Consider the following 25,240-nt stretch of genomic DNA (forward strand, 5'->3'; position numbering starts at 1 on the left):
CCAAGACATGGCTGTCCACCACAACTGATATCCCAAGAAGGAGAGCACTAATGAGAGAAGCAACCGAGGTTCCCACAGTCACTGAGGACCTGCAGAGATCACAGCTCAGGGGGAAAATCTGTCCACAGGACAACTATTAGTCCTATACTGCACAAATCTGCCCTTTATGGAAGAGTGGCAAGAGGAAAGCAATTTTTGAGAGCCATAAGATGTCCCATTTGAAGTTTGCAAAAAGCCATGTAATGGACACAGCGAGCACGTGGAAGAAGGTGCTCTGGTTAGATGAGAACAAAGGAAGACATTTTGGGATAAATGCAAAACGCTATGTGTGGCAGAAAACTAACAACGCACATCACCCTGAAAACACCATCCCCACCGTCACACATGGTGGAGGCCGCATCCTGCTGTAGGGAGGTTTTTCATGAGCAGGGGCAAGGAAGCTGGTCAGACATGGTGGGAAGATGGATGGAGATAAATACAGGGCAATCCTGGAGGAAAACATCTTAAGAGATTACAGACGACTTGAGACTGGGGTGTAGGTTCACCTTCAAGCAGGACAATGACCCTAAACATCCTGCCAAAGCTACAATGGAGAGTCTAGATCAGAGCATATTCCTGTGTGTGAACGGCTTAGGTACAGTCCAGACCCAAATCCACTGAGAATCTGTGACAAGACGTGAAATCTACTGATCACAGATGTCTACATCCATAGAGCTTGTGTGCAAAGAAGAAGGGAGAAAAATATCCCCTCTAGATGGTCAAAGTTGGACCATGGAATACCATCAGCAAGGCGTCTGATTGGTTCCGAATTTCTTCTGTCAGTGTAAAAAAGAATAATGAGTATGATGATCCGGCCCCACAGAGCCCAGATCTCACATCAGCCTGTCTGTCTGGGATCACACGAAGAGACGTAAGGATCCACACAAGCCTCATACACAGAAGATCTGGGGTCAGTTCTCCAAGATGTTTGGAACAACCTCCTGCCGAGCTCCTCCATAACCTGTGTTCAAGTGACCAAGAAGAAGTGATGAAGTGACGGGCGGTCACCCAATTCTGATGGGACTTAGATTTCTCTTTTGTTCATTCACTTTATATTTTTTTGATTGATATAATTATATACATGAGATGCCCAGGTTATACCAGCTGTACATATATAATTATATACAGGAGATGTCCAGGTTATACCAGCTGCACAAATATAATTATATACAGGAGATGTCCAGGTTATACCAGCTGTACATATATAATTATATACAGGAGATGCCCAGGTTATACCAGCTGTACATATATAATTATATACAGGAGATGCCCAGGTTATACCAGCTGTACATATATAATTATATACAGGAGATGTCCAGGTTATACCAGCTGTACATATATAATTATATACAGGAGATGCCCGGGTTATACCAGCTGTACATATATAATTATATACAGGAGATGCCCAGGTTATACCAGCTGTACATATATAATTATATACAGGAGATGTCCAGGTTATACCAGCTGTACATATATAATTATATACAGGAGATACCCAGGTTATACCAGCTGTACATATATAATTATATACAGGAGATGCCCAGGTTATACCAGCTGTACATATATAATTATATACAGGAGATGCCCAGGTTATACTGGCTGTACATATATAATTATATACAGGAGATGCCCAGGTTATACCAGCTGTACATATATAATTATATATAGGAGATGCCCAGGTTATACCAGCTGTACATATATAATTATATACAGGAGATGCCCAGGTTATACCAGCTGTACATATATAATTATATATAGGAGATGCCCAGGTTATACCAGCTGTACATATATAATTATATACAGGAGATGTCCAGGTTATACCAGCTGTACATATATAATTATATACAGGAGATACCCAGGTTATACCAGCTGTACATATATAATTATATACAGGAGATGTCCAGGTTATACCAGCTGTACATATATAATTATATACAGGAGATGCCCAGGTTATACCAGCTGTACATATATAATTATATACAGGAGATGTCCAGGTTATACCAGCTGTACATATATAATTATATACAGGAGATGTCCAGGTTATACCAGCTGTACATATATAATTATATACTGGAGATACCCAGGTTATACTAGCTGTACATATATAATTATATACAGGAGATGCCCAGGTTATACCGGCTGTACATATATAATTATATACAGGAGATGCCCAGGTTATACCGGCTGTACATATATAATTATATACAGGAGATGCCCAGGTTATACCAGCTGTACATATATAATTATATACAGGAGATGCCCAGGTTATACCAGCTGTACATATATAATTATATACAGGAGATGCCCAGGTTATACCAGCTGTACATATATAATTATATACAGGAGATACCCAGGTTATACCAGCTGTACATATATAATTATATACAGGAGATGCCCAGGTTATACCAGCTGCACATATAGAATTATATACAGGAGATGCCCAGGTTATACCAGCTGTACATATATAATTATATACAGGAGATGCCCAGGTTATACCAGCTGTACATATATAATTATATACAGGAGATACCCAGGTTACACCAGCTGTACATATATAATTATATACAGGAGATACCCAGGTTACACCAGCTGTACATATATAATTATATACAGGAGATGCCCAGGTTATACCAGCTGTACATATATAATTATATACAGGAGATGCCCAGGTTATACCAGCTATACATATATAACTATATACTGGAGATGCCCAGGTTATACCAGCTATACATATATAATTATATACAGGAGATGCCCAGGTTATACCAGCTGTACATATATAATTATATACAGGAGATGCCCAGGTTATACCGGCTGTACATATATAATTATATACAGGAGATGCCCAGGTTATACCGGCTGTACATATATAATTATATACAGGAGATGCCCAGGTTATACCAGCTGCACATATAGAATTATATACAGGAGATGCCCAGGTTATACCAGCTGTACATATATAATTATATACAGGAGATGCCCAGGTTATACCAGCTGTACATATATAATTATATACAGGAGATACCCAGGTTACACCAGCTGTACATATATAATTATATACAGGAGATGCCCAGGTTATACCGGCTGTACATATATAATTATATACAGGAGATGCCCAGGTTATACCAGCTGTACATATATAATTATATACAGGAGATACCCAGGTTATACCAGCTGTACATATATAATTATATACAGGAGATACCCAGGTTATACCAGCTGTACATATATAATTATATACAGGAGATACCCAGGTTATACCAGCTGTACATATATAATGGCAGGCACGATACTGCTTAAGGAACGTGCCTCTGACTGTGGAGCCCCCCCTGACCAATCCTAAAGGAAGCAAGGGTCGTGCCCATATCCCCTCTTTCCACCATTCCCTAGGTGAGCCACTAATTGGGATGCCCAGCTGACCAACAGGATCACAAGGGAAAGGGGGGTCCAGCCACACCTACAGGGGTTAAATTCAGTGCCCGGGGTCAGTGATTTCCTCTTTCCCTCTGGCTGCCCCCCCTAGAAGCTTTTGTTCCTGAGGACCCCATGGAGGCTATTGTCATGGCTGACCCCCTGATGGAGGCCCTGCGGCAGAGAGCGGCACAGGAAGGTGAGCACTGGCTACAAGCCCTTATTTCTGGCCTCAGCGCTCCCCTCCCTGCGCCCTCTCCGGCTTCTCAGGGAATACTATCCATCCCTGGGACTCCGTCCACTGCAGCCCCTCCGGACCTCCCCATAGATCAGTATGCCCTGGCCTCAGCCTCACTGGCCCCCATTGCAGCCCCTCCGGACCTCCCCATAGATCAGTATGCCCAGGCCTCAGCCTCACTGGCCCCCATTGCAGCCCCTCCGGACCTCCCCATAGATCAGTATGCCCTGGCCTCAGCCTCACTGGCCCCCATTGCAGCCCCTCCGGACCTCCCCATAGATCAGCCCGAGTGCTCGCTAGCCTCCCCCGCAGCCCCACACTCCAGCACTAGCTCCCCCGGGATCCCAGCCACATATCCTACGTCCTTCCAGCCGGTCACTAGCCCCCTGCACACGCAGCTCTCAGCCCAAACCAAGCCTGGGGAGCTGCCGGCCCAGGGAGACCGACGCTCCCAGCGCTGCTCTCGCCCCCCACAGCGCCTCCGGGTCACCGGTGAACCCCTGCATCACCGGCGCCGGACAGCACAAGCTGTGCCCCACGTGCAAGCGCCCCGCCCCCTCCAGAGACCCAGAGCCAGGAGACAAGTCACCGCCTCCTCTTCCAGGCCGAGCGTCCTGGCTCCGCCCACCATGCAGCGTCATTCCCGGGCACCGCCCACTCCCCTGTTACAGTGCCAGCAGGCGAGCACCTCCCCTCCTACAGGCTCCGCCCCTCCAGCAGGCTCCAGTGTGATGCCTACACAGGAAGCGGAGATCACCAGTGTAATGTCCACAGCTGCGGGTTCCTCTGCTCGGTCTCTCCTGACCGAACAGAGCTCCCTGCAGCAGGGCTATAACGTTACACACAGTGCACCAATCACCACTGACACACACACAGCATCCCCACTAACAGCCCCCCCTGACACAGCCCTTACCAGACATACAATGCCCCCTATACTCCTGCCCCCCAGCAATGCTCAGCACACCAGCAATCACCACAGACACACACACCACAGCCCCACTAACAGCCCCCCCCTCACACAGCCCTTACCAGACATACAATGCCCCCCATACTCCCACTCCTGCCCCCCAGCAATGCTCAGCACACCAGCAATCACCACAGACACACACACCACAGCCCCCCCTCACACAGCCCTTACCAGACATACAATGCCCCCTATACTCCTGCCCCCCAGCAATGCTCAGCACACCAGCAATCACCACTGACACACACACCACAGCCCCACTAACAGCCCCCCCTCACACAGCCCTTACCAGACATACAATGCCCCCTATACTCCCACTCCTGCCCCCCAGCAATGCTCAGCACACCAGCAATCACCACTGACACACACACCACAGCCCCACTAACAGCCCCCCCTCACACAGCCCCTACCAGACATACAATGCCCCCTATACTCCCACTCCTGCCCCCCAGCAATGCTCAGCACACCAGCAATCACCACTGACACACACACCACAGCCCCACTAACAGCCCCCCCTCACACAGCCCTCACCAGACATACAATGCCCCCCATACTCCCACTCCTGCCCCCCAGCAATGCTCAGCACACCAGCAATCACCACTGACACACACACCACAGCCCCACTAACAGCCCCCCCTCACACAGCCCTCACCAGACATACAATGCCCCCCATACTCCCACTCCTGCCCCCCAGCAATGCTCAGCACACCAGCAATCACCACTGACACACACACCACAGCCCCACTAACAGCCCCCCCTCACACAGCCCTCACCAGACATACAATGCCCCCCATACTCCCACTCCTGCCCCCCAGCAATGCTCAGCACACCAGCAATCACCACTGACACACACACCACAGCCCCACTAACAGCCCCCCCTCACACAGCCCTTACCAGACATACAATGCCCCCCATACTCCCACTCCTGCCCCCCAGCAATGCTCAGCACACCAGCAATCACCACTGACACACACACCACAGCCCCACTAACAGCCCCCCCTCACACAGCCCTCACCAGACATACAATGCCCCCCATACTCCCACTCCTGCCCCCCAGCAATGCTCAGCACACCAGCAATCACCACTGACACACACACCACAGCCCCACTAACAGCCCCCCCTCACACAGCCCTCACCAGACATACAATGCCCCCTATACTCCCACTCCTGCCCCCCAGCAATGCTCAGCACACCAGCAATCACCACTGACACACACACCACAGCCCCACTAACAGCCCCCCCTCACACAGCCCTTACCAGACACACAATGCCCCCCATACTCCTGCCCCCCAGCAATGCTCAGCACACCAGCAATCACCACTGACACACACACCACAGCCCCACTAACAGCCCCCCCCTCACACAGCCCTCACCAGACATACAATGCCCCCTATACTCCCACTCCTGCCCCCCAGCAATGCTCAGCACACCAGTAACCACGTAATCCCCACTAACTCTCCACATTCAGTGCACACCCCAATATTAACCAGCGGAAACCACTTAGTTACTGCACATAACCCGCCCTGCGAAATGATTAATACACGTTATAATGTCCCCTCGGTCGCCCCCCAGCGCACCCATAGCCACAGCAGGCGCAGGCATAGGCGCGGCAGGTCCTCCCCAACCTCCTCCGACGATTCCCGACGCCATTCCCCATATCCCTCTAAAAGGCGATCCCCACGTTACCACCGGAGACGCAGCTCCCATAGGAGCCGCCACAGATTGCAGTCCTCTAGATGGCGTTCCCCATCATCATCATCACAATGGTCCGACAAATCCGAGAGCCCCAACAGACTAGCCCGGCCTCTCGACCGACGCCAGCGGTCACGAGCCACATCCATGGCTGTCAGCCAGGGAGACCGGTCATCTCCCAGGGCGCCCGGCGAAATTTACCAGACCATCATCCAAGCAGGAGTCCCTCCAGCACCCGGAGTCGCTCCTCTAGCCATCATCCCAGCGGGAGCCGGAGTCCCTCCATCACCTGGAGTCGCTCCTCTAGCCATCATCCCAGCGGGAGCCGGAGTCCCTCCAGCACCCGGAGTCGCTCCTCCAGCCATCATCCCAGCGGGAGCCGGAGTCCCTCCACCACCCGGAATCGCTCCTCCAGCCATCATCCCAGCGGTAGCCGGAGTCCCTCCAGCACCCGGAGTCGCTCCTCTGTCCGTCAATCAAGCGGGAGTCGGAGTCCCTCCATCACATGGAGTCGCTCCTCCGTCCGTCAATCGAGTGGGAGCCGGGGTCCCTCCATCACATGGAGTCGCTCTTCCTGCATCACACAGCGGTGAGTTCTCCGAGGCCAATGCACACGACACTGTACATAATATCGGGCATAACGCAGTGGGGAACGAGCTAGCGTCAACCATTAAGGCATTAATTCAACAGCTGACGCGCTCTAGCACTACACCAGAAGATAAAGCTACACCGCAGCTAGCGAGCCTTCACAATGACGCGTTCTTCTGCGGTATTAGCCCCCTAGGTGCACACATAGATCAGGAGACAAGAGACAAAATCTGGAATAATGACTATATTGACATATGGTCCTTATTATCCCCCGACCAACTGACTATAGATAAAGAAAGGAGAACAAACGACCGTTCATACGACAGAAATAGACCGAAAATAGCGCAAACGATGAATAATTGGCTACAGGCTTTCGCAGTTTTAGGCTGTATTATGGGCCAGAAGCATCCGGAACGCTGCTCCGAGCTCTATATATATCAGGATCTGATATATAACTCATACAAGGCCCATGGCGGGTCAGCCTGGCGGCGGTATGACGAGGAGTTCCGCAGGCGGCTGGCCCTGCAACCCAGCCTAGGCTGGGGAGTTAAAGCGACAGACGTATGGTTACGACTGACGCTGTCACAGAAGCAGCCCCCCTTTTCATCTACGACCACTAGCTACCCCGCAGCCCAACACTCAGTGGTCGTGCGAAAAAACGGGCCCTGCTGGCAATTTAATGAGGGAAATTGCCGTTTCCTCACGTCGTGCAGATACAGACACGACTGCTCTGCTTGTGGAGGAGGACACCCAACAGCAAGGTGTACCCGTCCAGCAATCAGGGTGCCTACAAGGCAGAACCCCGGTGAGCGTAACCGCAATGGCCCCCTGGTTAAACCTCTACCCTAATAAAGAAGCTGCAAGGCAATTGCACTCCGGCTTTACACACGGTTTTATTATCCCCTTCAAACCTAATAGAACACCAACCCTGGCGCATAACCTAAAATCCGCTCGCGAATTCCCCGACATCTTGAAACAAAAAATTCAAAATGAAGTAAACCTAGGCCGAATGGCGGGCCCCTTTGAATCAATCCCTTTCCAAAATATCAGGATATCCCCGCTAGGCATTATCCCAAAAAAGGAACCCGGGAAGTATCGTCTAATCCATCATCTGTCCCACCCAAAAGGCGCATCGGTTAACGACGGAATCCCCCCAGAGGAAGCATCGGTAACATACGCGTCCTTTGACAAAGCAGTAGAATTAGTCCGCGCAGCGGGGCCCGGTGCCCTGCTAGCTAAATCTGACATAGAGGCGGCGTTCCGCCTATTACCCGTGCATCCCGACTGCTTCCACCTGCTAGGCTGCAAGGTGAACGAACACTATTATTACGATATGTGTCTGCCAATGGGATGTTCCATCTCATGTCACTACTTTGAGCTGTTCAGTTCGTTCCTGGACTGGGTAGTTCGTTACGAAACAGGCAGCAATTCCCTGATCCATTACCTCGACGATTTTTTATTCGTCGGCCCCGTAAACTCTAAACTCTGCTCCCTCCTCCTCACAAAATTTAAATTTATAGCTCAGCGCTTCGGTGTCCCGCTATCACCCGAAAAAACAGTCGGCCCCTGTAACGTCTTGCCTTTCCTCGGCATCGAGATAGACACTAACGCAATGGTTTTTCGCCTGCCAGCTGAAAAAATTCAGAAAACACTGCATATGCTGGAGGGTTTCTGCGAGGCGAAAAAGGTTACCCTCCAACAGATGCAGTCCTTGCTGGGTCTGCTGACATTCGCCAGCCGCGTAATGCCGGTCGGCAGGGCCTTCTCTCGGAGATTATCACTAGCAACAAAGGGCATCTCCCAACCAGGCCATAGAATCAGGCTCACTCGCTCCCTGAAGGCAGACTTACTAGTCTGGAAGACTTTCCTTCAATCCTTCAATGGCCATACCTGCGTCATGGCTAAAGAGACGTCAAGCACGGACCTAGGGCTCACTGTAGGAGGACGTAATAAAAAGAGCTTTGCAGCAATCTACAAGAACCAGTGGTGTACCGGCAGCTGGCCGGATCTGTGGGCCACATCAAGCTGGGGGGAGTGATCCAGCCCTGCTAGAAACATTCACAATAGTATTGTCCGTGGAGTTATGGGGTCACCAGCTGGAAAACTCAAACATTCGATTTCCAACAAAAAATCCGATAACGGCGAAGAGCTTAAATCACATGTCGTCTGCGTCGCTGCCCTTACTGGCACTGCTACGCAGGCTCGCCCTTCTATGCCTGAGACACAACATCTGGTGCCGAGCTCATATAACAGCGGACATAGACGATAACCTTGTTAACTCTCTTTTATGTTCCGATTGGCAGGCCTTCACAGACCATCTCCCAATGGCGCATCCAGAGGGTATCCCGTGTCCTCCATCGCTATGGGACACTGTAGCCAATCACTAATGCCTCTAATCCGTGCCTCCGTTACACCGGCTACCTGGCAGGTCTCTGGTAAGGCTTGGGAGGAGTGGTGTTCACTAATTAATATATAATTATATACAGGAGATGCCCAGGTTATACTGGCTGTACATATATAATTATATACAGGAGATGCCAGGTTATACCAGCTGTACATATATAATTATATACAGGAGATGCCCAGGTTATACCAGCTGTACATATATAATTATATACAGGAGATGCCCAGGTTATACCGGCTGTACATATATAATTATATACAGGAGATACCCAGGTTATACCGGCTGTACATATATAATTATATACAGGAGATGCCCAGGTTATACCAGCTGCACATATATAATTATATACAGGAGATACCCAGGTTATACCAGCTGTACATATATAATTATATACAGGAGATGCCCAGGTTATACCGGCTGTACATATATAATTATATACAGGAGATGCCCAGGTTATACAGGCTGTACATATATAATTATATACAGGAGATGCCCAGGTTATACCAGCTGTACATATATAATTATATACAGGAGATACCCAGGTTATACCAGCTGTACATATATAATTATATACAGGAGATGCCCAGGTTATACCAGCTGTACATATATAATTATATACAGGAGATACCCAGGTTATACCAGCTGTACATATATAATTATATACAGGAGATGCCCAGGTTATACCGGCTGTACATATATAATTATATACAGGAGATGCCCAGGTTATACCAGCTGTACATATATAATTATATACAGGAGATGCCCAGGTTATACCAGCTGTACATATATAATTATATACAGGAGATGTCCGGGTTATACCAGCTGTACATATATAATTATGTACAGGAGATGCCCAGGTTATACCAGCTGTACATATATAATTATATACAGGAGATACCCAGGTTACACCAGCTGTACATATATAATTATATACAGGAGATGTCCAGGTTATACCAGCTGTACATATATAATTATATACAGGAGATGCCCAGGTTATACCGGCTGTACATATATAATTATATACAAGAGATGCCCAGGTTATACCAGCTGTACATATATAATTATATACAGGAGATGCCCAGGTTATACCGGCTGTACATATATAATTATATACAGGAGATGCCCAGGTTATACCAGCTGTACATATATAATTATATACAGGAGATGCCCAGGTTATACCAGCTGTACATATATAATTATATACAGGAGATGCCCAGGTTATACCGGCTGTACATATATAATTATATACAGGAGATGCCCAGGTTATAGCAGCTGTACATATATAATTATATACAGGAGATGCCCAGGTTATACCAACTGTACATATATAATTATATACAGGAGATGCCCAGGTTATACCAGCTGTACATATATAATTATATACAGGAGATGCCCAGGTTATACCAGCTGTACATATATAATTATATACAGGAGATGCCCAGGTTATACCAGCTGTACATATATAATTATATACAGGAGATGCCCAGGTTATACCAGCTGTACATATATAATTATATACAGGAGATGTCCAGGTTATACCGGCTGTACATATATAATTATATACAGGAGATGCCCATGTTATAGCAGCTGTACATATATAATTATATACAGGAGATGTCTGGGTTATACCAGCTGTACATATATAATTATATACAGGAGATACCCAGGTTATACCAGCTGTACATATATAATTATATACAGGAGATGCCCAGGTTATACCAGCTGTACATATATAATTATATACAGGAGATGCCCAGGTTATAGCAGCTGTACATATATAATTATATACAGGAGATGCCCAGGTTATACCAGCTGTACATATATAATTATATACAGGAGATGTCCAGGTTATACCAGCTGTACATATATAATTATATATACAGGAGATACCCAGGTTATACCAGCTGTACATATATAATTATATACAGGAGATGTCTGGGTTATACCAGCTGTACATATATAATTATATACAGAAGATGCCCAGGTTATAGCAGCTGTACATATATAATTATATACAGGAGATGCCCAGGTTATACCAGCTGTACATATATAATTATATACAGGAGATGTCCAGGTTATACCAGCTGTACATATATAATTATATATACAGGAGATACCCAGGTTATACCAGCTGTACATATATAATTATATACAGGAGATGTCTGGGTTATACCAGCTGTACATATAAATAAATTGGTTGTTATCCTCGATGACGCCCATTATGGGTAACATGGCCACATATTATGGGGTGGGCACACTGTGGATATACTGCGTGTTGGGTACATGGGGGTACTGATATCTTTTATTGCAGTACAGTAAATCTCGCTTTATTAGGGTTATTAATTCCTCGTTGCTAATTAGCGGCTGAATCCTGGATTCCGGATTTCTTCGCGGTCTGCAGGATCTATCATGGCGGGGAACTTAATTAGGATACAGAACTACAATGTCTCTGATCTTCCGCTACTTGGGGGGTTATAATAGGACATAATAACCCCGCGGATCCGCACCCAATCTATATGCAAATCAGCTATTTCTGTCATTGATGTGCGGTGTTGGTCATTTGCTTTATCTGCCTGTGGGTAAAGGCAGTAATAAAAATGGCCGCCATCTTATCAGATGGCAGTCATTTCATAAGGGGCTTGTAAAAGCGCAAAATCCTAAATGTCTGCATTAACGGTATATAAAGCAATCAGGGGGCCCCATAGCAAAACGGAGACTAGGCCGCAGCCCTCATAAAGTGAGAGCAGAAAGGAGTGTTTCTCTCAGACTGTTGTCATGGAGACTGTGTATGTGTCTGGATCCTGTCATCATCAATATCTATATCCTCCTCCTCCCAATTAGTGCCCGTTATGTGTGTATATGTGCGGACATTGATGTGGAAAGTGTTCGATTTCGTCCACACATTGTCTCCATGACAACGCTCCTGAAAGGAATATCTCACAGTAGTGCAGCCTCAGGCTTCGGGCCTGTAACTCCCATCATTTCTCAGCTTAGAATAAAGCTATTAACAACCTTTAAAAAAATTAAACTTTAAGTTAATAGGGCTTATTGAGTGTTCCCCCTTAAAAAAAATGAACCCGGGTGATAAAATAATGGCATTTCATATTTTTAAAAATCATTTTTTTATTTATTTTTGTTGTTGTTTTATTACACTTGATCTTAAGATTGTTCATACTGCAATATAAAAAGCGATGTATATATATATATATATCTATATATATATATATATATATATATATATATATATATATATATATATATATATAAAAGAAAAGATGATCTCCTATTAAGCCCCCGGGAGTACAAAGATGGCTGCAATGGACCGGAATTATAGCAGATATATGAATATTTTACATATGAGACTATTTTTTGGTCACTGTATGTTGGTATTACATCTGGATAGCACGCGGACAGCATAAACTTGTATACTTACCTGTCTCCAGTGCTGCTGTCACACTTGCTTCCGGGTCCACAGTCAGTGCAGTGATTATTCATGGGCATAATGAGCGGGCCCGGAATCAAGTGTGACACAGCGTCAGATATAGGTAAGTAGGTACGTATGTCCGTCCGTGTGTCTGTTCCATGTGCTGTTCGTGTGCTATCCATGTGACATCCGAATAGCACACGGACAGCACAAACTTGTATACTTACCTGTTTCCGGCGCTACTGTCATACTTGCTTCCGGGTCCACAATCAGTGGAGTGAATAATCATGAGCATAATAAGCGGACCCGGAATCAAGTGTGACAACAGCATCAGATACAGGGAAGTAGGTACGTATATCCGTCCGTGTGTCCGCTCCATGTGCTGGAGCCCTTGGGAGTACAAAGATGGCTGCAATGGACAGGAATTATAGCAGATATATGAATATTTTACATATGAGACTATTTTTTGGTCACTGTATGTTGGTATTACATCTGGATTGCACGCGGACAGCATAAACATGTATACTTACCTATCTCCGGCACTGCTGTCACACTTGCTTCTGGGTCCACAATCAGTGTAGTGAATATTCATGAGCATAATAAACGGACCCGGAATCAAGTGTGACAACAGCATCAGATACAGGGAAGTAGGTACGTATATCCGTCCGTGTGTCCATTCCATGTGCTGTTCATGTGCTATCCGTGTGACATCCGAATAGCACACGGACAGCACAAACTTGTATACTTACCTGTTTCCGGAGCTGCTGTCACACTTGCTTCCGGGTCCACAATCAGTGTAGTGAATATTCATGAGCATAATAAGCGGACCTGGAATCAAGTGTGACAACAGCGTCAGATACAGGTAAGTAGGTACGTGTGTCCGTCCGTGTGTCCGTTCCATGTGCTGTCTGTCTATGTGTCCTTTCCAAGTGCTGTTCGTGTGCTATCCGTGTGACATCCGAATAGCACATAAAGACCACGAACTTGTATACTTACCTGGCTTCGATGCTGCTGTTGCTTCCGGGTCTGCAATCAGTGTAGTGAATATTCATGAGCATAATGAGCAGCACCGTAGACAGGTAAGTATAAAAATACATTTATTTCTCAGTGACAGGTGTTTGATGTCACACGGATCACATCAGTGTGCAGTTTTTGTGAAATTTCTCATTATTTCTTGATCAGACAATGGTGAATGTAGGGGTTAAACTGAGATTCTTAAGATTCTTCATGTCCTAATTAAATTAATTAAATTAGGCACCCCTCCCCCACCACCACCATAGCCGTTCTATAAATCGAAGGGTCCTCTGAAGATGGGACGCAGTTTCTAGCCAAGAAGAAATTTTAATAAAAAAAAGCATTATCCAACTCATTTATTCTGGGTAATAAGGAACCGATAAGACGCTATTATGTCGACGGGAGACGTATAGCGAGCTGTCAGCACTGAGGGATCAGACGGACGGATTAAGGAGCCGGTGACTCATCCTGCATCAAGACGGGGCATTCTGCTCGATTAAGCCACAAGGTTACCCACGCTTACAAAAAAAAGATAACACGATCCGGGAGTAAATGTCATATTCTATACCGACTGTCTGCATGAAATAAGCCTCATATCACACATGGAGAGGGACCTGGTCACAGGCAAAATCTGCTTCAAAGGTCACTGCCCCACCACAAAATCAACACACTCTTCCCCTGAAATACTCTGTGCTGCAGGCCGACCATATTTCTCATGGCACTGTAAATTCTTCCAGAAATACTCTGTGCTGTTGAGTGATATCGTATAACTTTTCCTCTTTTTTACCCTCCAAGGTCACTGCCCCACTACAAAATCAACACACTCATCCCCTGAAATACTCTGTGCTGCTGGCCGACCATATTTCTCATGGCACTGTACACTTTTTCTGAAATACTCTCTGCTGCTGAGTGATATCGGTATGACTTCTCATTTTTTTTTTTTTTTTTAATGAACCCTAGCCCTCTCCCAGGTCACTGCCCCAACAAATTCAACACACTCTTCCCCTGAAATAGTCTGTGCTGCAGGCTGACCATATTTCTCATGGCACTGTAAACTCTTCCTGAAATACTCTGTGCTGTTGAGTGATATTGGTATGACTTTTCCTCTTTGTTTAAATAAACCCTAACCCTCCCAGGTCACTGCCCCACCACAAAATCAACACACTCATCCCCTGAAATACTCTGTGCTTCTGGCCAACCATACTTCTCATGGCACTGTGAGCACACTCTTCCTGAAATACTCTGTGCTGTTGAGTGATATCGTATGCCTTTTCCTCTTTTTTACCCTCCCAGGTCACTGCCCCACCACAAAATCAACACACTCTTCCCCTGAAATACTCTGTCCTGCTGGCCCACCATATTTCTCATGGCACTGTACACATTTCCTGAAATACTCTGTGCTGCTGAGGGATATCAGTATGACTTTTCCTCTTTTTTTTTTTTTTAAATGAATCCTAGCCCTCTCCCAGGTCACTGCCCCAACAAATTCAACACACTCTTCCCCTGAAATAATCTGTGCTGCTGCCTGACCATATTTCTCATAGCACTGTGCACTCTTCCTGAAATACTCTGTGTTGCTGAGTGATATCGGTATGATTTTTCTGCTTTTTTTTAAATTAACCCTAGCCCTTTTCCACGTAACTGCCCCAACAAAATCACCACACTCTTCCCCTGAAATACTCTGTACTGCTGCCCGACCATATTTTTCAAAGCACTGTACACTCTTTTTGAAATACTCTCTGCTGCTGAGTGATATCGGTATGACTTCTCTTTTTTTTTTTTTTTTTTAATGAACCCTAGCCCTTTCCCAGGTCACTGCCTCAACATATTCAACACACTCTTCCCCTGAAATACTCTGTGCTGCTGCCTCACCATATTTCTGATAGCACTGTGCACTCTTCCTAAAACACTCTGTGCTGCTGACTGATATCAGTATGACTTTTGGTCACTGCTTCAACAAAATCAACACACTCTTCCGCTGAAATACTCTGTGCTGCTGCCTGAAAATATTTCTCATGGCACTATGCACTCTTCCTGAAATACAATGTGGTGCTGAGTGATATCAGTATGAATTTTGGTCACTTCCCCAACAAAATCAACACACTCTTCCCCTGAAATACTCTGTACTGCTGCCCTACCATATTTCTCATGGCATTGTCAGCACACACTCTGTGCTGCTGAGTGATATCAGTATGACTTTTCCTCTTGTTTTTAAATGGACCCTAGCCCTCTCCCAGGTCACTGCCCCAACAAAGTCAACACACTCTTCTCCTGAAATACTCTGTGCTGCTGCCCTACCATATTTCTCTTGGCACTGTCAGCACACACTCTTCCTGAAATACTCTGTGCTGCGGAGTGATATCAGTATGACTTTTCCTCTTGTTTTTAAATGGACCCTAGCCCTCTCCCAGGTCACTGCCCCAACAAATTCAACACACTCTTCCCCTGAAATACTCTGTGCTGCTGCCTGACCATATTTCTCATAGCACTGTGCACTCTTCCTAAAACACTCTGTGCTGCTGACCGATATCAGTATGACTTTTGGTCACTGCTTCAACACACTCTTCCGCTGAAATACTCTGTGCTGCTGCCTGAAAATATTTCTCATGGCACTATGCACTCTTCCTGAAATACTATGTGGTGCTGAGTGATATCAGTATGAATTTTGGTCACTTCCCCAACAAAATCAACACACTCTTCCCCTGAAATACTCTGTGCTGCTGCCCTACCATATTTCTCTTGGCACTGTCAGCACACACTCTTCCTGAAATACTCTGTGCTGCGGAGTGATATCAGTATGACTTTTCATCTTGTTTTTAAATGGACCCTAGCCTCCCAAGGTCACTGTCCCAACAAATTCAACACACGTTCTGTACATATATAATTATATACACACGTTCTGTAAAGGTGAGCATAAAGGGGAACTCCGTAGATGGCATTAGATGTATTTTTAGAAAAGGACTGATTCTATTAAACTTAATTTTTAAGTATTTTTGGGGATTTTTTTTCCCATTATTTTCCATTCCACTTCCTTATTAAAGAAGAAATCTGAAAATCTGCAGCTTTTATTCTGGTCACTAATCACCATAATTGTCTGGTACTTCTAGATTGTGAGCCCCAATGGGGACAGTGTTGCAATTGTATGTAAAGCGCTGTGGAATTAACAGCGCTATATAAATGAATAAAATTATTATTATTATTATTACTTGCTTTTCTGTAGTGATCACTTCTCAGCAATCTCATGAGTATCATCGCCGGCAGAATTACAATGAAAGGCAACACCTCAATATAAATATCAAAATAATAGTGTTCATCAATCACAACAGGTGATATCACAGCTCACCTCCCGCATCCCTGTACAATGAACCAGGTAACACAGCATGTCCAAAACATTCTCCAATTACAGTGACTGATAACACTTCTATATACAACAGATCCACCATTCACAATAGTTGTCACAGCTCACCTCCCCCCCCCCCGACTGATAACACCTCTATATATAGTAGATAAGACAGGATCCACTATTTACAATAGGTGATATCACAGCTCGCCTCCTCCTCCTGTACAATGACTGATAACCCCTCTATATACAGTAGATAACACAAGATCCACCATTCACAATAGTTGTCACAGCTCCCCTCCTCCCCTAACTGATAGCACCTCTATATATAGTAGATAACACAAGATCCACTATTAGGTGATGTTACAGCTCACCTCCTCCTCCTGAACAATGGCTGATAACACCTCTATATACAGTAGTTAACAGAGGATTCAACATTCAAAAAAGATTATGTCACAGCTCACCTCCTTCTGTACAATGACTGATAACACCTCTATATACAATAGATAAAACAGGACCCATTATTCATAATAGGTGATGTCACAGCTCACCTCCTCCTCTACAATGACTGATAACACCTCTATATACGGTAGATAACACAGGATCCACCATTCACAATAGATGTCACAACTCACCTCTTCCTCCTGTCCAATGACTGAGATCACCTCTAAATACAGTAGATAACACAAGATCCACCATTCACAATAGATGTCACAGCTCACCTCCTCCTATACAATGACTAAATAACAACTCTATATACAGTAGATAACACAGGATCCATCATTCGCAATAGGTGATATCACAGTTCACCTCCTCCTCCTCCTGTACAATGACTGATAACACCTCTATTTACAGTAGATAACACAAGATCTACCATCCACAATAGAGGATGGTCACAGCTCACCTCCTCCCCTTCCTGCACAGAGCATGTTCACAACTCTTCCATTAGAACAGATAATGACTATATATAGTTAATACAGGATCCACCATTCACAATAGGTGATGTCACAGCTCACCTCCTCCACTCCCTGCACAATGACCTCTGCACAGCTCACAGGGCATGCCCACTACCGGCTCCTATGAAAGTCAATAAACTCTCCACCCTATTGTTTTCTATGGTTTATGACACTACTACATATCTAAGACCTGTATATACAGACTGGTTGTCACTGCCCTTCCCCCACACAGTGGTGCCGTCCTTCAGATGGAGGTTATCTGCAGTATATCCTTCCTCCCCGATCATCGCTGTATACACCCCACCATGTGAACTGCTCGCCTGCTGAGATCCCTAATAGACATCTGTCTCCTAAACCCACGGGTGACTGTAATATCTGGCGCTTTCCTCTACAGCAGCATCTGCAGATAATTACAGTCATATCCAGATTTTCAGCGCATTTCTAGATGAAGGAGGAATATGAAATATGAGATGGAAGGAGAATACCGTCATCTTGGAAGACTCGCTTTAATCAAGTGATATTTAAAGCGTATCTATCATTTTAGATTCTTCCATCATTCTGTGCTGATTCATCTGATATATATTTATAAATATAAAATATATATAATATAATAAAATTCTGACAACCTGCAACCACCACTAGAGGGAGCTCAGGAGCTTAGTGAAGACTGAGAAATGATTTGGTTTAGTAGGATCTCCCTCTAGTGGTGGCTGCAGGAAAAACAATGTATCCTGTAACTATGAGTAAGTGAAGGGGAGTAGATATAGTATAATATAAAAATCTGACTACCTGCAGCCACCACTAGAGGGAGCTCAGGAGCTTAGTGAAGACTGAGAAATGATTGGGTTCAGTAGGAGCTCCCTCTAGTGGAGGCTGTTGGAAAAACAATGTATCCTGTAACTATGAGTAAGTGAAGGGGAGTAGATATAGTATAATATAAAAATCTGACTACCTGCAGCCACCACTAGAGGGAGCTAAGGAGCTTAGTTAAGACAGAGTAATGATTGAGTTTAATAGGAGCTCCCTCTAGTGGTGGCTGCTGAAAAAAACAATGCATTCTGTAACTATGAGTAAGTGGAGTAGGATATTGTATATTATAATAAAAGTCTGACTATCTGCAGCCACCACTAGAGGGAGCTCAGGAGCTTAGTGAAGACAGAGTAATGATTGGGTTTAGTAGGAGCTCCCTCTAGTGGAGGCTGCTGGAAAAACAATACATCCTATAACTATGAGTAAGTGAAGGGGAGTAGAATATAGTATAATGTAATAAAATTATGACTATCTGCAGCCATCACTAGAGGGAGCTCAGAAGCTTAGTGAAGACAGAGTAATGAGTGGGTTTACTAGGAGCTCCCTCTAGTGGAGGCTGCAGGAAAAACAATGCATCCTCTAACTATGAGTAAAAGAAGGGGAGTAGAATATAGTATAATATAATAATTGGGTTCACTAGGAGCTCCCTCTAGTGGAGGCTGCTGGAAAAACAATATATCCTGTAACTATGAATAAGTGGAGTAGAATATAGTATAATATAATAACATTCTGACTACCTGCAGCCACCACTAGAGGGAGCTCAGGAGCTTAGTGAAGACTGAGAAATGATTGGGTTCAGTAGGAGCTCCCTCTAGTGGAGGCTGTTGGAAAAACAATGTATCCTGTAACTATGAGTAAGTGAAGGGGAGTAGATATAGTATAATATAAAAATCTGACTACCTGCAGCCACCATTAGAGGGAGCTCAGGAGCTTAGTTAAGACAGAGTAATGATTGAGTTTAATAGGAGCTCCCTCTAGTGGTGGCTGCTGAAAAAAACAATGCATTCTGTAACTATGAGTAAGTGGAGTAGGATATTGTATATTATAATAAAAGTCTGACTATCTGCAGCCACCACTAGAGGGAGCTCAGGAGCTTAGTGAAGACAGAGTAATGATTGGGTTTAGTAGGAGCTCCCTCTAGTGGAGGCTGCTGGAAAAACAATGCATCCTGTAACTATGAGTAAGTGAAGGGGAGTAGAATATAGTATAATGTAATAAAATTATGACTATCTGCAGCCACCACTAGAGGGAGCTCAGAAGCTTAGTGAAGACAGAGTAATGAGTGGGTTTACTAGGAGCTCCCTCTAGTGGAGGCTGCAGGAAAAACAATGCATCCTGTAACTATGAGTAAAAGAAGGGGAGTAGAATATAGTATAATATAATAATTGGGTTCACTAGGAGCTCCCTCTAGTGGAGGCTGCTGGAAAAACAATATATCCTGTAACTATGAATAAGTGGAGTAGAATATAGTAGAATATAATAACATTCTGACTACCTGCAGCCACCACTAGAGAGAGCTCAGGAGCTTAGTGAAGACAGAGTAATGATTGGGTTCAGTAGGAGCTCCCTCTAGTGGAGGCTGCAGGAAAAACAATACATCCTATAACTATGAGTAAGTGAAGGGGAGTAGAATATAGTATAATGTAATAAAATTATGACTACCTGCAGCCACCACTAGAGGGAGCTCAGGAGCTTAGTGAAGACAGAGTAATGATTGGGTTTAGTAGGAGCTCCCTCCAGTGGAGGCTGCTGGAAAAACAATACATCCTGTAACTATGAGTAAGTGAAGAGGATAGGATATAGTATAATATAATGAAATTCTGACTACCTGCAGCCACCACTAGAGGGAGCTCAGGAGCTTAGTGAAGACAGTAATGATTGGGTTTACTAGGAGCTCCCGCTAGTGGTGGCTGCTGGAAAAACAATGCATCCTGTAACTATGAGTAAATGGAGTAGGATATCGTATAATATAATAAAATTCTGACTACCTGCAGCCACCACTAGAGGGAGCTCAGGAGCTTAGTGAAGACTGAGTAATGATTGGGTTCAGTAGGAGCTCCCTCTAGTGGTGGCTGCTGGAAAAACAATGCTTCTTGTAACTATGAGTACGTGAAGGGGAGTAGGAGGTTTGAGGCTCTGCTTGGTGGTCTGTATCACTAGAAACGGACACAGGGGACCTCCTGGTGGTCTAAGCAGTTACCCGTTTTCACAGGGAAGCTTGAGCTATAATGAATTACCTGCAGATGGCGCTCCAGTGCCAGTCAGATTGGAGTCATTGTAGATCCGCAGGCCTAAGTGGCCCCAATTTTCCAGCTCCGCCATCTTTCTGGAGCCCTACAAATAGCAAAATGAATGAATCACTTTCTGATCACTGTTATTAGCTGCTGGAAGGTTCAGGTTTTATCAGTTTGAAAAAAAAAAATTTAAAGGGTCACATTATTTTTGTCATCTGATTTTTTTTATCTGATTGGCGACTATGTCCAGAGACATAATATACCGATATCGGGGCACTTTGCAGTCCACACTCCGGATACAAATGTCATATAATTGCCATATTGTGATTGCCTGACCTTATGCTGATGGTTCTGTGCTATTACATAGCAGCAGTGACACCTGCTGGTCACACAGCAGTACTACACACTGTGCAACAGATATCATGCATAGGTTTCTGGAAAATGTGGTAATCACAGTGTGGGGGAGGGGAGATCATGCTACTTTCACAAATCAGTTTTTTTCTATCAGGCACAATCCGGACAAATACAGATAAAACGGATCCGGCGCCGGATCCGTTTTATCACCATTGATTTGTATTAGCGCCGGATTGTGCCTGATGGCCTTGCGTTGCATCTGGCTTTTGCCGGATCCGTCGTAATTGGCTAATGCGGTGGCCGGATGGAACGTCTCTTGTTAAGCTGCTTTCACACATCCGTTTTTTGCTGAGCGGCACAATACGGCGCTTTGCAGAAAAAAACGCAACCGTTTTTTTTTTACGCCGGCTGCGTTTTTTCCGCATAGACTTGCATTAGCGCCATATTGTGCCGCATGGCCTTGCATTGCGTCCGTTTTTTGCCGGATGCGGCATATTTAGCCCATGCGGCAGCCGGATGGAATGTTGCCTGGCACTTTTTTTTGTGCGGCGGAAAAAAAACGGATCCGGCGCAATGCTGCGCGATTCACAATGCAAGCCTATACGGCGTCCTACGGCAAAAAGCGCATCCGGCCGCCGGATGCGTTTTTTTGCACTGCGCATGCTCAGTATCAAGCCGCATCCGTCAAAAAACGGACGGGCCGCATGGAAAAACTTATGCAACGGATCCGTTTTTTTTTCCGCCGCATCTGTTGCATATGTTTTTGAGCCGGATTGAGCCGCACTGCAAAAACCGGATGTGTGAAAGCAGCTTAACGTTTTTTGTCTCTGGCAAAAAAACGCATCGCGCTGGATCCGGCGCAGTATGGTGTGATTTACAATGGAAGCCTATGGACGCCGTAATGCGGCAAAAAACGGATGCGGCCGCCGGATCCGGGGTTTTTTTACACTGAGCATGCTCCAATTTATTGTAAAAACGGATCCAGCAAAAAAAACGGGCGAAACAGATGCACCAGATCCGTTTTTTGACGGATCTGGTATACCGGATCCGTCAAAAAAAAAAAAAAAGGATCCGGCGCATCCGTTTTTGCATATTCTGCGCCAAGTATGCTTTCACACATCAGTTTTTTGGCATCAGGCACGATCCGGCGAAAAAACGGATCAGTTGCATCAGTTTTTTCCATCAGTTCCTTCAGTTTTTTGACAGATCCGGCGTGATAACACGCTTTTATTAGTGGGGGGGGGGGGTAATTTTTCGCAAATGCTCATGAGACCTCGTAGATATAATATTTCCCATTAAACAAACCCGTAGACTTCTGCATTGGATTTACAAGCTCTGGAATAGAATTCACCCAAAAGGGTTAATTTCTATGAAAAGAATTGCAACATTGTTGCACCTCTGAGCCTATCACAGCAAAGGTGGGCGTGGCCCAGACTACTACACAGCTTTTCACACTATGCTATAGGGTACAACTTTACGCAGCTTTTCCGGCGAGAAATCAGCAGAAAATATGATAGGAACCAATTACAATATTTTAGGTCTTTATCAGGACAATTAGATTTTTCAATAAAATTTTTGGGGTGGACGCGACATTTAAGAAAGTTTTCGTTTTTCCTGCGGATTCGTACAGGGGTTGTTTTCTGTTTTCAGCGTTCGTTATCTGCTCAATTTATTCTTGAGCTTAATTTGCAAATTCCGAATGCTAAATTACAACTTCAAAAGCCCAACATCTGGAGGGGGCTGGATGCTCCGCCATCGCCCCCGGTGACCAAACACCCCCCATATCTCATCAGCTAGAACCCAGAGAGTATAACATGAAGGTATCTCTGACAGGTGACGTTCTACTGCACTATTATAACCCATCCGTTATACAGTTAACGGAGGTACTCCCATCCAAACTCCATTTACCTGAGCTATTTGGACCTGGGCTATGCATTCATTGTTACCAATGTAGCAGATCTGTGCATTTACATAGGACTGCAGGGGAAACTATTACATAGCCCTACCTCATTAGAATGTAACGATCAGTTCAGCTCTGCTATATCTCACGTTGAAAATGTCCACTAGAAGCCTTTGCCATGAGAGAAGATGCACGAAGCCTCCGAGATCCCCCCATAAATCCAAATAAAGTCTCCTGGTACCCACCTTGTGAGGATGCTGCCTCCTCGCTGCTCCGGCTCTGTGAATGAATCCTGCAGTCGCTCCAATCACTGCTCTACTGAGCGACAGTCGGGGTTTTGTGTGATCCTGGGCAGCGTGAAACGCAGGCAGCCAATGGGGGCGCGCAGCCCTCCAGCCACCGGCAGACGACGAGCGAAGCATCAGTGCACGCACTCCATACCATGCCAGCTGACGACGACACACAGGATGGCGGCACAGGGAACCCTATATATAGACATCCAGTAATAATGAGGAATTATTGGCACTGTCTTATTATAGCAGTTATATTCTTGTACATAGGGGGCAGTATTATAGTAGTTATATTCTTGTACATAGGGGGCAGTATTATAGTAGTTATATTCTTGTACATAGGGAGCAGTATTATAGTAGTTATATTCTTGTACATAGGAGCAGTATTATAGTAGTTATATTCTTGTACATAGGGGCAGTATTATAGCAGTTATATTCTTGTACATAGGGGCAGTATTATAGTAGTTATATTCTTGTACATGGGGGCAGTATTATAGTAGTTATATTCTTGAACATAGGGGCAGTATTATAGTAGTTATATTCTTGTACATGAGGGCAGTATTATAGTAGTTATATTCTTGTACATAGGGGGCAGTATTATAGTAGTTATATTCTTGTACATAGGGGCAGTATTATAGCAGTTATATTCTTGTACATAGGGGTAGTATTATAGTAGTTATATTCTTGTACATAGGGGGCAGTATTAGAGTAGTTATATTCTAGTACATAGGGGCAGTATTATAGTAGTTATATTCTTGTACATAGGGGCAGTATTATAGTGGTTATATTCTTGTACATAGAGGCAGTATTATAGTAGTTATATTCTTGTACATAGGGGTAGTATTATAGTAGTTATATTCTTGTACATAGGGGCAGTATTATAGTAGTTATATTCTTGTACATAGGAGCAATATTATAGTAGTTATATTCTTGTACATAGGGGCAATATTATAGTAGTTATATTCTTGTACATAGGGGGCAGTATTATAGTAGTTATATTCTTGTACATAGGGGGCACTATTATAGTAGTTATATTCTTGTACATAGGAGCAGTATTATAGTAGTTACAGTGCCTACAAGTAGTATTCAACCCCCTGCAGATTTAGCAGGTTTGATAAGATGCAAATAAGTTAGAGCAAACTTCAAACAAGAGCAGGATTTATTAACAGATGCATAAATCTTACAAACCAACAACTTATGTTGCTCAGTTAAATTTTAATACATTTTCAACATAAAAGTGTGGGTCAATTATTATTCAACCCCTAGGTTTAATATTTTGTGGAATAACCCTTGTTTGCAATTACAGCTAATAATCGTCTTTTATAAGACCTGATCAGGCCGGCAGAGGTCTCTGGAGTTATCTTGGCCCACTCCTCCATGCAGATCTTCTCCAAGTTATCTAGGTTCTTTGGGTGTCTCATGTGGACTTTAATCTTGAGCTCCTTCCACAAGTTTTCAATTGGGTTAAGGTCAGGAGACTGACTAGGCCACTGCAGCACCTTGATTTTTTTCCCTCTTGAACCAGGCCTTGGTTTTCTTGGCTGTGTGCTTTGGGTCGTTGTCTTGTTGGAAGATGAAATGA

The 25,240-nt window shown here is 44.7% G+C and overlaps 1 protein-coding gene across 1 annotated transcript in view; it reads right to left on the reverse strand.

Annotated features, from left to right (window-relative positions):
• Positions 1-25,240, reverse strand: part of LOC142245553 (melanin-concentrating hormone receptor 1-like) — a 53,203-nt gene that overhangs the window by 18,851 nt on the left and 9,112 nt on the right. The window contains exons 2-3 of the mRNA XM_075318342.1: positions 23,614-23,853; positions 21,118-21,214 (exon numbers count right to left, since the gene is read on the reverse strand). Of these exons, the coding sequence (XP_075174457.1) occupies positions 21,118-21,214; positions 23,614-23,790 (274 nt within the window). The 5' untranslated portion in view covers positions 23,791-23,853. The remainder of the gene's footprint in view (positions 1-21,117; positions 21,215-23,613; positions 23,854-25,240) is intronic.

Source organism: Anomaloglossus baeobatrachus, chromosome 7 (assembly GCF_048569485.1).
Source record: "Anomaloglossus baeobatrachus isolate aAnoBae1 chromosome 7, aAnoBae1.hap1, whole genome shotgun sequence".
Classification (NCBI taxonomy): domain Eukaryota; kingdom Metazoa; phylum Chordata; class Amphibia; order Anura; family Aromobatidae; genus Anomaloglossus; species Anomaloglossus baeobatrachus.